The following is a 17070-nucleotide window of genomic DNA, read 5'->3' as shown; positions in this document are numbered from 1 at the left end:
GCTGTTTCATATTCTTTATTATGCAGCGTATTAAATCTAGTGTTTCATAAGCGCTTGCTTATTTCATTAGATGAAAACAACATTCAGAAAGTTGTGTTCTCACACTTCTACAGAAGTATAACAGCAATGCAAACATACCAATCTGCAAAGGAGGTGTATTATTGATCTCAGTGCCAAGAAAATACCTTCAGTCGTATTTTTTCTGGTGGTACTAAGCTCACCCTCCTCATATGGACTTTAAGTTGTGAATATTCAGTGCCTTACAGTATCGGAGTTCTGCTGCCTAAGGATGAGCGTAAGGTTAAAAAAACCCTGCAAAACAATGCTGCTCTAAGGAATGAAAGTATATGTAGCAGTAAATACAGAGCACTTCACTGACTTAGTGAACTTCTGACTACAGCTAGAAAACGTTTTGCGACCTCAGGTCTCGTTCATTCCCTTGAAATGTCGCCACCCTGGGAGGGCCATGTTCACCCCGGTAAAGCCCCTTCCTCGCAGGTTTAGCCCTACAGGCCAGGTAATCTCTTCACACCCAAGCGTACCCTCAGGAGCAGGTCTCTTCGCACGGACCGACTACCACCCCAAGGGCAGTGGCTTCTTCAGGGGCTTCCCTCAATCCTACGCGTCCCTAAGCCCAACAGGTTTCTCCAAACGTCCTCGGAAGCCAAACGCGGCGCCCTCCTCTCCCCCAGTACAGTACCAGCCCCCAGCAGCCACACTCGCTTCCCCGCTCCCCCCGAGGCCAATTCCTGCATCAACACGGATCTAGACCAGCCGCACGAAATCCGTCTTCTCCCAGTCGATCACCGCTCCAAGAGAAGTTATTTCTTCCCTCGGAAAAAATCAAAAGCAAGTTACAAATACTGCTTTTTTTTTTTTTTTTTTTTTTAAAAAAAGGGGGAACTAAGGGAAAGCGGAGGCGAGCCCCCCGCCCCACGAGCTGCTCCGTCCTTAGAGCCCTTCGCCCGGCCTCAGCGAGGAGCTAAGGGGGCCGAGCGCCCTCACCGGCCCCCCGGGCCGCAGCCCTCCCTCCCGCCCGGGGCCGGGGCCGGGGCCGGGGCCGGGGCCGCAGCTCCCCGCCGCCTTGGCCGGGCCGGGCGCGGAGGGCAGCCCCCGGCCGCCAGCCCCGGGCGCAGCGCGGGCAGCGCGGCGGCGGCCCCGTCCCGGCTTCCTGCCGCCGCGGAGCGCGGAGCCCTTCCGCCCCCGCCCCCGCGCATCCGGTCAGCCCCGCGGCGGGGCGGGCTGGCGGCATAAAGGCTGGGCCCCGCCGCGCTACCTGCCGTCGGTCCCCCCCGCTCTCCCTCCGTCACCCACCCCGGAGCCGCCGCGCCGCGGTGGGGCGGGCGGAGGTGCCCCTCTCCGTTCTTCAGCCCGGCAGGCGGAGGTACCCGCGGCCGCGGGGGTCCCGGTGCCGGGGGCGTTTTGGGCTGGGCGGGCGCCGGGACGGGGCGCTCGGCGGGGGCAGCCGCGGCTGCAGCCTCCGGCCGGCGCCTCTTCTCGCCCCTGCGAGGGCAGGTCCCGCTCTGCGGGGAGCGGGGAGGCGGGCCCGAGAGGGGACGGGGAGCTGGTCACCGCAGGAGAAGACCGCCCGTGGTGTGGTGGGGTGGGGTGGGGTTTGGTTTGGTGGGGTTTTTTAATGATGCTAATGGGGTTAGCGGCCGAGGTGTGCCAAGTGAGGGTAAGGTTGTCCGGCGCCTGCCAGGCGGTGAGGAAGGTGTTGCTACGCCTCGGTCCTTGGACCGCCTCGGCTACAGGACCGCTGTGTTTTTGGGAGGGTCGCAACCCTCCAGATGCAGTGAGCAAAGGCGTGCTTGCCAAACTCTGCGCAGGGGATTGCGTGATCCACCGTTAATCAACCTCTTTGGCTAGCACAGAGGTGTTTTGAGGTTCAGATGCTAGCCTCGATTCTCTCCTTGAGTTTTGTCAGCAAGGGCCGCTCGGCTGTTCAGCGTTAGCACATGTACCAAAAAGTCTGCGCTGGCAAAGCTGTCTGCGCTTGAAAAGAAATCTGTCTGATGAGCCATTGTAAAACCTTTGATACTTCACTACAGTATAAAAGCCCTCCACGCTTACGTCTGTGTGAGTGTACCCGAGATCTTATGTATGCCAAAGGTACCCTTGGTTAATTCGTCTCTAAGTAGATCCCTGATCACTTTAGTTGAGGAACCAAAATCAGCCAAGCGTGTTGGCTAATTTAATTGTCCGTATGGATGTGGTTGGTCACAGTAGCTGGTGTAATTAGCAGTACTAATGCAGTGAGCCAGTGAGAATGGAGGACTCTTGGCCCAGTCAGAGGTGGGTTAGGCAAGATGTGTCAGTGGAAATTAAGCACCTCATCGATGTGCCTAAAACAACTCTACTTCTCTAAGAGAAAGTCAATACTGCTCTGAGATATAGTGTGCCTCTGTCTTGTGCAAGCCTAATACGTGATTATTTTACTTAATAAATTACTGACGTAAGTTCTAAACTGGGTTTAGGTCAAATTGCGTACTATACTTCGAAGGCAATTGCTTTCCATAGGCATTTACTGTAACATCCTTATCTACTCCAGAGATGCCAATCTCCTTTTACACAAATGGAGGATGTTGCGTTAAGTGCATTGAGTTAGTGTAATCAAGTTAAATTCAGCAACTTCATTTGTTTTAAAGATATGTTGCTTCTGTTTTAGACCCAGCGAGGAACTTGTGTTTCCAAAAACTTGCTGGTTTTTTGATGTATGTGAAATTTTAATAACACTTTTCCTGTATTACTCTGGTTTTGCTTATATTTGTAGTAGCTCTATAGCTATGAGAGCTTATTACAGGAGATGTCAATATTGGCTCTAGAGAAATGTTGCTATGCTGTTTTGAGATTTTGTTCCATTTCTTACTGGTGCTACTGCCTTTTGTCTGTGCCAGAACCTCTGCATACATTTTGTCCCATTTTAAAGGGAACAAAGAACAGAAAACATTCACCCTGTGACTCTTCTTCAGAAAGAAGAACTTGTTTCCCTACCCACTATGTTTCTGCCAGAAAAGTTTCTGAAATAGCTTGCACTGTTCTAGCAGTGGCCTATCCCTTTTCAGGGCTGGCCTTGTTTCCCATGTACAAAACCTGAGAGTCATGATAACATGGGTATGTCCACATGCTAAATTTCATGAACTTTGCTCAGAGTAGCAGAGATCTAAGTAACTTATCTCTTGGCACTTGTCAAACATGATTACCTATACACATAGATAGCAATGTTAACTAAGAGATGTGATCAAACTGGGTTCGTAGTGCTAAAGGTTGAAGTGTAAGTGCCAGCGTGCTCTACCTTTAGCTAGGAAGGAAGATACTAATCCTTCATACTGTAGTTAGTCAAAGATTAAAACCTGCTTTGACCAAGGGTGCATTTCTTCCATAGCATTTGTATACTGGGAAATAAATGGCATTCTTTCAAGGATTTAAATGCCTGCTCGATGTCAGCATTACTGTGATGAGTACAGACTGTGAAGTTAAACACATACATGAGATGGTATGATTCAGGCCCTTGACATTTGCTTAATGCAGGGAGGCGAACAGAAGAAAGCCAACAGCTTTGCAATGCGTTGCTAAACAAAACACACTGTTCAATTGCAAAAGCAGGCTTTCCTCAAGAATGGTAGTGCTGGTAGTTGAAAAGCTAGTAGTGACAGGCAGTAATTTACCTGGTGTGTTTTGGACATTTATAAGCATATTGTATTCTGAAGCTCCCTATGCTGGCAGTTTTTCAGCAAGGTTGAGACTGTGACTTGGTCTGCATATGATTTCTTGATAACAAGGAATGCCTACAAAGCAAAAAAAGTTGTGGTCCTAAAAGGAGAATTTTTCCTGACCTGAAGTACTAGCTTGTGAGCACTAAAGTTGTTTGATCAATCCATAAGTTTTGATTTGCAATTGCCATGCATTTCTGCTTAAGGTGCTCAAGGGGCAACTATCGCTTTTTTGATTCTAGTTTTTGAGTCCATGTTCTGTCAGAGCAGAGATGGAAACCCATTATGTGAGGGGTGGGGAATTTCTAAAGCAGTTGAGGGCAGGTGTTTCCTGCCTCTGCCCAATGGTAAATCAATTGTGCTGCATCCTGGAGAAGAGTAGGAGCAACCCAGAGACGATGCAGAAACAGGACAAATGGGCCAGATGTGCAGATGTAAGCATCTGTATTTTTTTGAAACACCACGCAGAAGCAGGCTAGAGAAAATATTAAGAATGGATCTGAAAATGCTTTTCAATTTTGAAATACTGATGTTTGCATTTTCTCTCTTTATGGTTTATTCTACCTGGTAAACATTTTCTTTCATCAGGTGTCTGAAGAAACAGCCTGAAGATGAACTTCTTCCTGGAAACATTGAAAGTCATTGCACTTTCTCTTTATTACTTGCTGGAGTCACTAGTGTTCTTGGTTGTGCCTAGACGGAAGAAGAATGTTAGTGGTGAAATAGTATTAATAACAGGAGCGGGAAGTGGCGTTGGAAGATTCTTGTCGTTAAAGTTTGCCAGCCTTGGAGCCACAGTGGTTCTCTGGGACATTAATCAAGAGGGGCTCAAGGAGACAAGTAGACTGGCCAGAGAAAATGGAGCAGTGAGAGTACACTGTTATATCTGTGACTGTAGCAAAAGGCAGGAGGTCTACAGAGTAGCTGATCAGGTAAAGTATCTTTATTTGTGGCTTTGACACTATTCTAAGATGAGTGCGTGCATGTATGATAAGTTTTAGTCCCTTCAAAACAAGAGATTAAAGTTAATTCATTCAGAATGTATTTCACATGCTACCCATTTCAAGAATACTGGTTTTTAGAGTTGACTTGTATACCTCTGTTCTCTTAAAAATAGAAAGAGCTGGTTCTCTCTTTCAGTAGCTAATTTAGATGGGTAGCTTCTCATTCATTCAGTTACTGAGCAAGCACTTACTGGTGAAGTGCAGAAAATCAATTTATTGAAGCTAAAGCAGTATTTCACGTTCTGGCAGTCTTTTACCAAAAGTAAGCGCTAAAGACCATACATTGTAAAAATTATTAACTCTTTAGGCAATTTTTAAATAATTCCATGGCAATGAATAGATTTTTGCAGACTCACTTTATCAGAATTAATAAATGTATCTTAGAGTCTTAAATACTTGTTACTTTCCTTTCTGAAGAGCTTTGTAAATATAGCATGTGGTTAGATATTTTGGGCAGACTAGTAGAATTGCCAAAAGCTAAAAATGCTTAACAGTTTCCATTATAACAACCTGTTCTCATTTGCTTAAAATGTTGCTAAACTTAACTGTTGGACTAGAAAGTTTCCACAGTGAGTGTTTGCTGGAGGATGAATTCTTAAAAAAAAAAAAAAAAAAAAAAATCAGCTGTCTTCAGGAACATCTGTTGGCTGAAATAATGTTCCTCTTTTGGTGCTGTTTAAGAAGCTCTAGCCTTCTGCATTTTTCTATCTGTGCAAAAATGACTAGAACAAATTTTCTGATAAGTGAAGCTTGTGCATGACTTGCAGCTTGTTAGAGGCTGGTACTATTGGTTTTGTATTCTGGTAATGCTGTAATGCTAATCAGCCTTGGTCCCCCTTGCAGCTCTGTTACGCCAGCTGAGTTGCACATCTGCCATCCCCGCAGAGCAGTTGCACTTGTCTCAGTGCAGGCCTGTAACTGCTTCCCACTGAACTGGGAGGAGTGGAGGAGGAGGGAGTATTGTAATGTGAAGGACACTGAAATGAAGAAGATGGAAACTAACCTTCAGTTCTGAGGACTCAAGGGCTAGCACTTCAGTCCCATGGAGAAAAGCAGTAGCAGAGCCTTTCTGGCCAAATATAAAAAGGAGAAGAGGGTGTAGATATGTGTGTGACAGAGGTTAGGGATGATAAAAACAGAGGTAGACAGTAGCAAAGAAGTGTTAAGAGGGTCTCTGTGCCTGATTCCTCACTTATAAGTTTCTGTCAGCAGTTTACTAACAGCTGATCCACTAATAATCCTCCTGTTGATCCATATAGAAGAAAATACCCTACTACTGTTATTTCAGAAATGTCATGTCCTGCTGACAACTTTCCCATCTTATTAGTGACAGAAGGACTTTAGCATTAGTGCCTGGTGCCACTGTTTACTTAATATGGTATAGTAGACTTTGGCTCATAGTGTTCACTGTCAGCCTTTGCAAGGTGACGCAGCACCGTTCCAGGTTCTGTTTTTTCCCCTCCTTGGTGATTCAGCTTCATGCAATGACTTGGAGTTTTGCAAGACTATAGCAAACTAAATTCATGCAGGCAGGGCAGGATATGGTTGAAAACTTTGTGCCCAGTAAAACAATCTCAAAGCCAAAATGAAATGTATGTGAACCTTAAATACCTGCTTCTGGTACTTCATCAGCCACACAGAGAGACTAGGAAAAAGTCACTTCAGTAGGAGGAAAACCAAAAAGCCCTGCACATGTGGTGTCCTTGCTCCTTTCCTGTACCAACAACAGGAAGGACAGCTTTTGGCTATCAAGAGCTATAGCTTAAAATTTATTCCTAATGTTCCTGTTCCAGAAGTACCCAACCCCAAAAGGAATGTGGCCTTCTTTGACCTACCCCTCCTTCCCTCAAGTTCAGCTAAACTTTAAGAATCTAGGCCTTTGAAAGAGAGAAGTAACTCTGGGTTTTGATCCTCCTACTTGTGAGGAAATGGAAGCCTTTCCCTCATTATCATGTTGCAAAATTGCATTTGGGCTTACATTTACTTCCAGGATCCCTCTTGCATGGTACTTTTTTGCTTATCCACAGTTTTTTCTTGCTTGTTAGTCAAGATGACAGTTTGCAGCCAGTTTTCCACTTTTCTGAGAATCCTCTTTGCAGTGCAGAGGAGCAACAGTAGAAGCACATTTCCTGCTGGTATTTCATGCTGCCTGTAAAATATCCAGTGCTTTCTTCCACCTCTTATAGGCAGTTATGGAGGGGCTTGTGGTTCTTAGAAAGTAGACGCTTTGGAATGCTGTTTGGGAATTGTGAGAATTGCTCACTACTAAACCTCAATAGAAAAGCATAAATATAAATGCAGAAACAAACAGAAGATAATGTTTATACCTGAAAAAGATGTTTAACCAGATCAGCTGTTTCCATAATGCTTGCCTTACCTAGGACTAAAACAAGCACCTGCAACATACTTTGCTGCACTGCACAAATGGAGAGGTTTAGAGCTCTGGAGAGTTGACATTACACCCCCACCCCCCCCCCCACCCCCCTCTTAATAGCTAGGGAGAAGGCTTAGTAAAGGTCTTCTGTACTTGGCCTCAAAGCAGAGTGTGGAAGCCTGGGCTCGGTGTCTTGGCCCTGTCATGCACAGAGGAGAGCTGAGAAGAGAAGGGAATTAAAACAGCCAATTTGCTGAGGAAAGAACCGCCACATCTAGTTAGTAGGGAAGCAGCATGAACAGAAATGTTGTAAAGCTGGAATTATTTGTCTGGGTTACAAGAAGGCACTCAAATCTGCTTTGAATTCCATCCAAAGTGTGAATATATTTTGGAAGACTGAGTAGAGACAGGTGGTAAAGGAAGAGGTTCTTGAGGTTTTCGCCACTAGTTAGAAATGGGATGATCAAGGTTCTGTTCTCATTTCCCTTCTCGCATCTGACCCGAACGCCCCAATCACCAAGTTATAAACTGTATGTACCACATCCCCCACCTCTGTCCATCTTTTGTTTGCACAAAAGAAGCATGACCACTTATTCAGGTATTTATTTGCCCCAAAGGGTAGATTTGGGGTACTGGTCCAGCCTTCCAGAATTGCTAGATCATCTAACACAAGGGAGTATTAAAGCATCGTTTACTAATTATTATGTTTATGTCTCTGCATACTATTTTAAACTTGTGATGAGGGGTACATACTCAGGTTGGTGACTAGAACAGCTTGTCTAAGGCTGCCTATGGAGATCATGTGGCACTGCTTCAGAAATATTTAAATTGTTACATGACAACATTTTGAAAGGGAAATAGGCAGACAAGAATGTGTGAGCAATGACCTAGGTGGAGAGGGGCTCTGGCTGATGAATTTATTATAAAAGCTGTACTGTATAATCCTGCCAAGGCTGCTTTCTGTTTTTTAAACCCTTACTTAGTTAACAAACATGGACAAGATTGGAACAAGTTTAAGGAAGATGAGGAATTTAAGCTAGAATAAAGGATAGGTGGTAAATTATCCTTTAATTCTTTACTATTATACAGGCTAGCCTGCCAGCTCTGCTTGTGCTTTCTTCTGTCAGTGTAGGCACCCAGCAAAGGAAACACCGTTAAGAAATGAGGTTCTGTGATCTGCAACTGTATGGCAAGATGGCATAAAACCAACATGTTTTCCCAAAACTACTGATCAGCACGTTTAGCACTTGATCTGGAAATCACAGGTTAAACAACATATAGAGTACTTATTTACTTTTTCCCAGATAGCTCAGATTAATGAACCATCCTTCAAATACTACATTAAATATTTTCATTCTCCTTTTGAGAGCTGGCACGATATCTTGATATCAGCTGGCCTATAGTTGTTCTTTCAAGTGAGTCTGTTCATGAAAGTTCTCAGTCTGGAGCTAAAATGAGAACTATACTTTCTCTTACTGAACTAAATGTGTAGATATTATTCTTTAGCCAACTTATTTTCTGGGAGACATCTTATAAGGATTCTGGTACAGTGTTAGAATTGAAGTAGATACACTAGAAACAAGCTTCTGTACCATGAGCCATAGAAGCTCATATGGCTTTTGCCTTCTGTGAGTGCATGTGCCCTAAAATCTTCCTTTATTTAGAACCTTACAACTTTTGTTTAATTTTCGTAACAAACAACTACCCTTCCTACAGTTTTCTCATTTCTTGTGTTGTCCTGAGAGTCAATATGAATAGAGACACAGTGCTCTTTCAGGTTGTCTTAATGAGAAATAAACTTGTTAAAAAAAAAAAAAACCAACATAAAAACCACCTTTTTGTTTGGGAATATAAGCTTTTAAGTTCCTGACCTGTAAAGTTGCTTGAAATAGTCAAGATAGTTGAATAAATAAAAAGGTTGTAAGGAGGAAATGAATTTTGCAGGTGGTCTTTCTCACTGCCTGTGCATATGAGGAATACTTCTTATTGAAAGTGACCATTTGCCCATTCTAATTCCAACACACTGAGGGCAGAAAAATGCATCTGCTTCCCCGGAAAGCTGTAGGGAAGTCTGGTTTAATGTGTGCACTGTGGAATGCAAGTGAAATTAACACTAGTGGAAAAACTACTGTAATACATGTCAGTGTTTAACAATTGCAGTCAGGAGAAGTGGAGCATGTGGAAAACAGCATGAAGAATTTTGAAATATCTGAAATATTAAGATGCTACTAAGTAGCTTCTGCCCCACGCGGTGGCAGAGGTGAATCCCTGGACTGTTGGGGATGTAGGCAATTAACACTACCAACAAGGAATCCAATTTTCCTTCTGCTTATCAGAAGACTCAAGTACTGTGCAAGCTGGCTTCAGCCTTCAAGTCATATGGCAGCACTGCTTCTGTGCTCAAGTTGCTCTGTGGTAAACACTAGAGGATTTGAGTATAATGCAAAGAACGTCACAAGTTAAAGTTTAGGTATTGCAGCGCTCATAGATTTGATGTACCTGATTCTGGGGAACTCGCCAGAGGATTTATGTACTGTGCCTCACTGCATGGTATAGAAATGGCCCTACAAACAGAATTGCTCCTTGGTTTTAAGATGGGTTTACTGTAGCAAAATACTTGTTGTGTTAGTTGAGCTCTCTGCAATAGAGACTTATCTGGAACAGATGCAGCAAGAACCAGAGGTGTTGAAAGCAGAAGTCTGTGTGGAGCTGTTGGGCTCCACGCCTCCAAAGGAATCCAGTTGCAAGCTCAGCTCTGAAAAGGCCTCCTAAAAGGTGCAAGAACCTTCAGGTGTTTGGATCCGTAACAAGCATAATAAGGTCAACTTAGTTGAAATGTGCAATATTTCTATTTCTTATGTTTTCATGTATAAAACTTGGAAAGCATGTTTTGTATTTATTACATAATATCTTGGGGGTTTTTTTTAGGTTAAAAAAGAAGTTGGCGATGTTAGCATCCTAGTCAACAATGCTGGTACCGTTATTGGGAAGAGGCTTATTGATTCTCCAGATTCACTTGTGGAAAAAACCTTGGAAGTGAACATAATGGCACACTTCTGGGTAATACCTGTTCTTTGCATATACATACTAAAACATCCTTTCAACATGTTTTCAGTGTTAATTTTGCCTTTTGGAACGGAGGAAAATATGCAAGGATGTATAGCTCCTTGTAAGTTCAGTCAGAAATGATACAAGAAATTACTTTCTATTCCTGGGAGTCTGTAAAATAAAAAAAGGGTGAAAGAATGGATCCTTTGGGAACTTCTGCAGTAGGTAGGTGGAAGCAAAACTGCTACATATTTAGAAATGTTCTTAAGAACTAAAGTTTACCATCTGCTAAATTCTGAAGCTAGTCATAATCGCTCAATATTAATTGACATGAAGCAGGCCCAGCCTAAAAGTTGCTGCTCTAGTAACGGAGAAGCGTTCAATTCTGTTAGTGTTCTAGTTGCTTTGTGGTTATGATAGTTTCAGTAGGAAATACCACATGTTCAGACAATGCTCTTATTATTAAGTGGGGCTTTTGTCCAAAATGAGTAACTTAACATGCCTTTTCTTCCTTCCAGGGAAGGCAGGTCATCTATATGGTGTTCTTATCATAAAGAATTGCAAAGAAGATATTAAAACATGTTTCAGTTTCTTCATAAATAAATTTAATCAAAAAGATTAAATGAAGACATGAAATTAAAATTTTTGCTCTTTTACAAAATTTGCAGTGATTTGAAATATTGCAATGCTGAGCTTTAGGCTAAAAGAAACTTAACAACTAGCAAGTTACCATCTGTCTTTGGTGTTGAGGAGAAATGGTACTGGTGGGTCCTGGGAAGTCCCAGCTTAGTACGTGAAGGCTAGAGTTCAAACAACAAACCCTTCCCCCCACCCTGCCCCTTCCATAATGGAAGGGGGGAAGCTTATTTAAACTGTAGGGAGAAATTCTTTAAAAACAACACCTTCAAAATATTATAGCATGTAGCTTGCTTAGTAAAATGTTTCTTTACAATTCTGACTTACATTGCAGACTTACAAAGCCTTCCTCCCAGCGATGATGGCCTCTAACCATGGGCACTTGGTTAGTATTGCAAGCTTAGCGGGACTGATGGGAATCAATTGCCTTTCAGGTAGTGTATTAAAGACAATGTTCATTTAGACAATTATTTTGATTTAAACTCTGCAATCAATACTCGTGGAAAAAAAGTCCTAATTTTGAGTTTCTGGGTCTTTGCCTATAGGTAAAGCAAATGGTCATACTTTCAAACTAGCTGACCTTAAATAGACCATTTCTTTCAAAAGAGTTTTTCAGATGCTCAGCAGTGCTGTGAAACAGGTTTTTCTGCCAAGGCAGTTAGAGAATCTAGGAGCCATACAGAACTTTACAAACTGAGAATTTCAGTGTTATTAAAGTTAACGTACAGGTATTTGGTGTGGAAGAGGCCACTTTTTTTTTTTTTTTTTTTTTTTTTTTTTGGCAAGCATGTTCTCAAGTGAAGCAGAGTTCAAAGAACTACTAAAGTCCAGGTGTGGTATGGAAGCAGTGGTGCAATATCTCATTCTGCATTCTCTGTCTCAGCCATTCATTCAAGAGGACCCATACAGTGATGGAAAGAAAGTGTTGAGATTAGGGAAAACTCAAAAGGCATTTCTGGTAAACGTATGCAAAGGGGGGAGCAAAATGAACTAAGGTGATGTTGTGGTTTAACCTCCGCCAGCAACTAAACACCACGCAGCTGCTCACTCACACCCCCGCTGCCCTGCAGTGGGATGGGGAGAGAATCAGAAAAAAAAGTAAAACTTGTGGGTTGAGATAAGAACAGTTTAATAGAACAGAAAAGAAGAAAATAATTATGAAAATAATACCAATAATAAAATTATAATAATAATAAAAGGATTGGAATATACAAAACAAGTGATGCACAATGCAGTTGTTCACCACTTGCTGCTTGATGCCCAGTTAGTTCCCTAGCGGTGATTCCCCCCACCCCCACTCCTCCCAGTTTATATACTAGACATGACGTCATATGGTATGGAATACCCCTTTGGCAACTTTGGGTCAGGTGCCCTGGCTGTATCCTGTGCCAACTTCTTGTGCCCCTCTAGCCTTCCTGCTGGCTGGGCATGAGAAGCTGAAAAATCCTTGACTTAGTCTAAACACTACTTAGCAACAACTGAAAATATCAGTGTGTTACCAACATTCTTCTCGTACTGAATTCGAAACATAACACTGTACCAGCTACTAGAAAGAAAATGAACTCTATTCCAGCCAAATCCAGGACAGGTGATGTAGCAGTAAAAGAAATCTAGCTTCAAGGCAGTGATAATGAAGACAAATTGAGTTTCAAGTTGAAACTGTATTAGAGTCTTGAACGCTTGATGCATAAGAAGCTAGTGCATGGATTCAAAGATAAGGTCTGGTATGAAAAGGCAATTTCATTTGCTGTTGTTCAGTAGAGAGTGGAAAGGTGATAGCAGGGCTGCAATGAGAAACCCTGTCTGCCAGTCTAGAACGATTAACTTAGGAGAGGGAAAGTAAAGGAGTGAAGCCCCATCAAAGGCAAATTTTATCAGTAACCTAATCCTGAACACAGTTCCTCCTCTGTTGTAAAGTATTTTATTATTGTACAGTAATTTCCTGCAGGTACTGTGTATATATCTTTCCTATACCATAGTGCTGCTGTTGTATACTGTAAAAAGAAAAAACAAAAAAACAAGCCAACAAAGCTAGTTACTTTACTTACTAGAGCATAGTTTTGTCCCTGTTCTCTGTCAAAAACTGTTACCGCTCCTGTGTACGTGTTCAGTGGTAGGACTCACTGAACCTCTTTAGTAAAGTTTAATTAGTAAATTAAAATGTTTAACTGCAATTAATGTTTTATGTATTTTACAGATTACTGTGCAAGTAAATTTGCAGCAGTTGGTTTTGCAGAGTCAGTTCATTTTGAGATGAGACATCTGGGAAAAACTGGTGTTAAAACCACAGTTGTGTGTCCTTGCATCATAAACACAGGAATGTTTGATGGCTGTAGGTCCAAGTGAGTAAACTCTTGTGAGGTTTTTATGCAACTTGCATGTTTAGCATGTTAGGTACTCGACTTCCTTTATGAAAATCATGAGCTAGGCTTTTCTCTGCTTGTGTTATTTTTAGGACCTCAGATGTGTGTTAACAGTGCTATCCAGTGACTGGGCAACCAAAATGGCAAAGCCCTCAGTACTTTACTATTCATTTAAGCTGAAACATGAAACTTAATTGGTGTCCCTTCCTCGGCAGAAGCCAAATGCTCCGGTTGTCCATTCTGGTTTCTAAACCCCCATTCACTTCCTGAAATCAGTGGCATAGCTTTGCTCAGTATGCTTATATAACAACAAAATTTAGGAGCTGTGTAAAATCCTAGTGTGTCTTAATATGAGGACTATGTGGATTTGTCTTATGAGAGATCATACAAAGGGAAAATAGCAATGGCCACTCACTCTCTAACATAACAGAGGGTCTTGTTCGTAGGATTTGTGGTATTTATTTCTTCTTTTAGTTGAATAACTGCAAAATAGAGACTTATTTTGAGTAAAATGTCAATCCAAAGCAATTCATATTATAGTAAGAAATCTCTTCCAGATGGCCAAATCTGTTTCCATCTCTGGAGCCAGAATATGTGGCTGAGAAGATAGTCACTGCTGTTCGGCAGGACCAAGAAATATTGCTCTTACCACGCAGTGCCTATTTTTTGTTGACTTTGAAACAGTAAGTTATGCCTTTCCTCGTTTTCCTTTTTCTTTTCTGTCCAGGGATGTTTCAGCTATGTTTTTGACTAAAAGTGCCAACCAGAGTTCTACTCGTTGGTGTGAATTTTCATTAAGCTCTGCACATTTCTGGAGTTTTCTTTCTTTTGTTTTTAGGGGTTCAGTCTACCCTTGGACCACAGAACAATGACAGAAATGTCTGGCTGTGACTTGCTGACTCCACTGGGGTGCAGTTTTACTGTGGGATGTAGAGACTGGGCCTGCTCCTCAGTAACTGCCTATCTGGTGTCTTGCTCCAGCATTAGGGCACTTATGACTCTGTTGCAAGCCAGGCTGGGAAATTGATCTGTCTAATAACTCAGGCTGCCAAATGAGTGTAATAGATATTTTGAGAGGACCAGCGGTACTATATTCTATAGAGTATACTGTCTTCGCCAGTATTAGCCAGGTAAAACTAATTCTGTGATAAAACTGCACAACTCTTCTGATTTCTGTTTGGTTTTTTTTTCTTCAACTCCTCTACCTTACAGTCTCCTACCAGTGAAAGCGGTTGCTCTCCTTGTGGACTATTTTGGAATCCTCCATGTCATGGATAGCTTCAAAGGTCGAGCAAAGAAGGACTGAAAAAAAGCACAAAACTCAGAGACCAGCAACTCTTATTAAAGGTGGTGGTGGGAAAAGTCTGCTTCTCTAGCAGCTGTGAACTTAAGGTGCCTCACTTCTCATTAGTAACAATTTTTAGGGAAATTGCTTTTTTATCAACAGCTTTCACTCAAACTATTTTTTTTAATCCAGTGAACTGTTTTCATCTCATTATGGAAATACATTAATTGAAATTAGTTCCTTTGGTTATGTCTGTTATAATGCCTTAAATATGATCCTGCATCGCAAACTAATAATTGGCAGTTCTGGGGGAGAAGAGACCTAAAACCCACATGTATTTGGCAAGGATCCAGGAAAGCCTCTAGTGGACCTGCCTTCTTGCTGCCATTCACTGAACCATGAGGAGGGCTGTACTGCTGGTGCCATTACCATTCCCTGGTAAGCTGAGGAATTAAAGAGTTTCCTGAAACAACAGATTCAAATTTATACAAATGGAAGTTTTGTGAAATGAAAATATGTGGTGTGTTGGTGCAAAACCAATGAAATATATTAATTTTTGGAGGTGGTGATCTCAGGACTCACAGATGACTATGGATGTCAGGGCAGGGAGGGGGAAGGATGTAAAATATGTATTTGTGCTGCTAATCTACTTTCTGTCTAATTTATTTTAAAAGCTAATACTATGACTGCAACTTTATAGTAGAATTCTTTGTATCTTCTAAGTGCAATATTTTAAGAACAACTTTAATTTTTCATCTCCAAAGCAGAATAAAGTTGTAGTTCCAAAGCATAAGACTGCCAGGCTAGGTGGGCCTATCAAACATCTTGCCAAGTAAGACAATGAGCTACTAAAAGCAAAGGTATTACATTGTATAGTCACGGCTTCTCTTGGGTTTATTTCAGAAAGGATTGATGCTGATAGAACTGAAGTGAATGGGATCATTACAGCCATAGCTCGAGTAACTGCATTATGTTTTGCTTCTCTGACTTGGGTGGCAGGTTGCCTTGTATCTACAGAGACTTGTTTTACATTTCCCATTACTTTTAGGACTATCCATTTATTTTGGACATATGCTGAGGAGACCTTGCTCTTTGTGACAATGGCCTCTTAGAAAACTGAAAGCCCCCTTGACTTTTGGTAAATCCAAAACGAGAATAAGGAAAATAATACCTTAAATGTATGTCATTTATGCACATGCTGGCTGAGCCCACCTCATGTCACAGTACTCTACTGGCAATTGGTAACACCTGCAAACTAAGACTAAAATGCATTAGCATGTAATTAATTGAAGGACAGTATGGAAGAAAAGGTGATTTGTTTTAATGATGGTTTTTTTCCCCATGATGGCCTAGAAACCACCTTTATTTCCCTTGTCTATACTATTAGTGAGGTTTAACAGTGGAGAAAAGTAGTAAAGTAGTTCTATGTAAACCTATGAGCAAGAAACACTGACTAAAACAAGCATGTTAAAAATAGCCTTACTTTTATGATGCATTGATGAGAGTTAGAATTCAGACTGATGAAGAAAAGATTTGTCTTACTGTCCTTTCTGCCTCAGAAATTCTGCTCATTTTACAGTACACTTCAGAAAATGAAAGTTACTAATTAAAAAACAGATATTGCCTAAATGTGCTGTCCATATGTACATTGCACTGTTCACAAAGTCAACCACTAATAACCGTGTGGTGTTTCTGTGTCTTGTGGACTCCTCACCTTTTATGCTAGCAGAGCATGTTTTTCCACCTAACTATGAAATACTACGTGTGCAGGATTCTGGAGCAAAGGAGGAGAGAGGTGGATTATACATATGAGCAATATGTATCAAACTCCAGCTCTTGTGAGAGCAAGTAGCTTTTCATTCTTAGTGTCTCTGCAAACATGTTTTGCTGAGGGAAATTGAAAGCAATGAGGCTGGCTGTGGGATTTGTGGATTCTTGGCAGGTTCAGGTTGATCACATCACTAGGAGGATCTTACCTGATAATCTGTGCCAGAGAAGTACATATCCGTAGGGATTTTGCTACTTCACAGAATCATTGAGCTTGGAAATGACCTCTACTCAGAGCAAGGTCAATTAGAGCAGGTTGCTCAGTACTGTGTCTAGTCAACTTTTGAGTATCTCCAAGATTCTACAACCTCTCTGGGAAACCTGTTCCAATGTTTGTTCACACTCAGTTTAAAAACAAATAAATGAAAATTATGTTTAAACTGAATGTACTTTTTTCCACTTTGTGCCTATTGCCTCTTGTCCTTTCAGTGGATACCACTAAGAGTCTGGCTCTGTGTTTTACACCTTCCCATCAGGTACTTATGCACATTGAGCCTGAGCCTTTTATTTTCTAGACTGAGCAGTTCCAGCTCTCTCAGCCTCTCATTGTATGACAGGTGCTCCAGTACCTTAATTGTCTTTGCAGCCCTTCACTGGAATCCCTGCAGTATGTTCATATCTTTTGGAGACCAAGTTCTGTAGTAGGTTGAGTGTGCATAATCTGTCATACCGAGCTTCACTAGAAAATCTATGCTAGCTGGCTGTCCTGGGAGAAGTACACAAATACTGCTTTTATGCAAATTTTCTGCTACCACTTTGAATATTACGGTCACTGTCAAATTACTTCATGTGACTGGAAGATAATAGCCTATCCTGTTGG

At 41.9% G+C, this 17070-nt stretch overlaps 1 protein-coding gene across 1 annotated transcript; it reads left to right on the top strand.

Moving 5' to 3' along the window:
- The first annotated feature begins 899 nt into the window (after positions 1 to 899).
- LOC142029058 (epidermal retinol dehydrogenase 2-like) lies at positions 900 to 16630 on the top strand. The gene is made up of 7 exons (XM_075023316.1): positions 900 to 1384; positions 4302 to 4645; positions 10020 to 10151; positions 11110 to 11209; positions 12973 to 13117; positions 13696 to 13821; positions 14351 to 16630. Exons 2-7 carry the CDS (start codon positions 4325 to 4327, stop codon positions 14442 to 14444), a joined length of 918 nt encoding a protein of 305 aa, XP_074879417.1. The 5' UTR covers positions 900 to 1384; positions 4302 to 4324; the 3' UTR covers positions 14445 to 16630.
- Positions 16631 to 17070: the final 440 nt, after the last annotated feature.

This window comes from Buteo buteo, chromosome 3 (genome assembly GCF_964188355.1).
Source record: "Buteo buteo chromosome 3, bButBut1.hap1.1, whole genome shotgun sequence".
Classification (NCBI taxonomy): domain Eukaryota; kingdom Metazoa; phylum Chordata; class Aves; order Accipitriformes; family Accipitridae; genus Buteo; species Buteo buteo.
This window is presented reverse-complemented; position numbering and strand designations above follow the sequence as displayed.

What these genes read in the sequence shown, in the direction of transcription:
- LOC142029058 (XM_075023316.1), top strand. Translation starts at nt 4,325, where the DNA reads ATGAACTTCTTCCTGGAAACATTGAAAGTCATTGCACTTTCTCTTTAT. An exon ending in GGGAATCAATTGCCTTTCAG is followed by an intron (nt 11,210 to 12,972) that starts GTAGTGTATTAA and finishes TGTATTTTACAG; the next exon opens with ATTACTGTGCAAGTAAATTT. An exon ending in TTTGATGGCTGTAGGTCCAA is followed by an intron (nt 13,118 to 13,695) that starts GTGAGTAAACTC and finishes AATCTCTTCCAG; the next exon opens with ATGGCCAAATCTGTTTCCAT.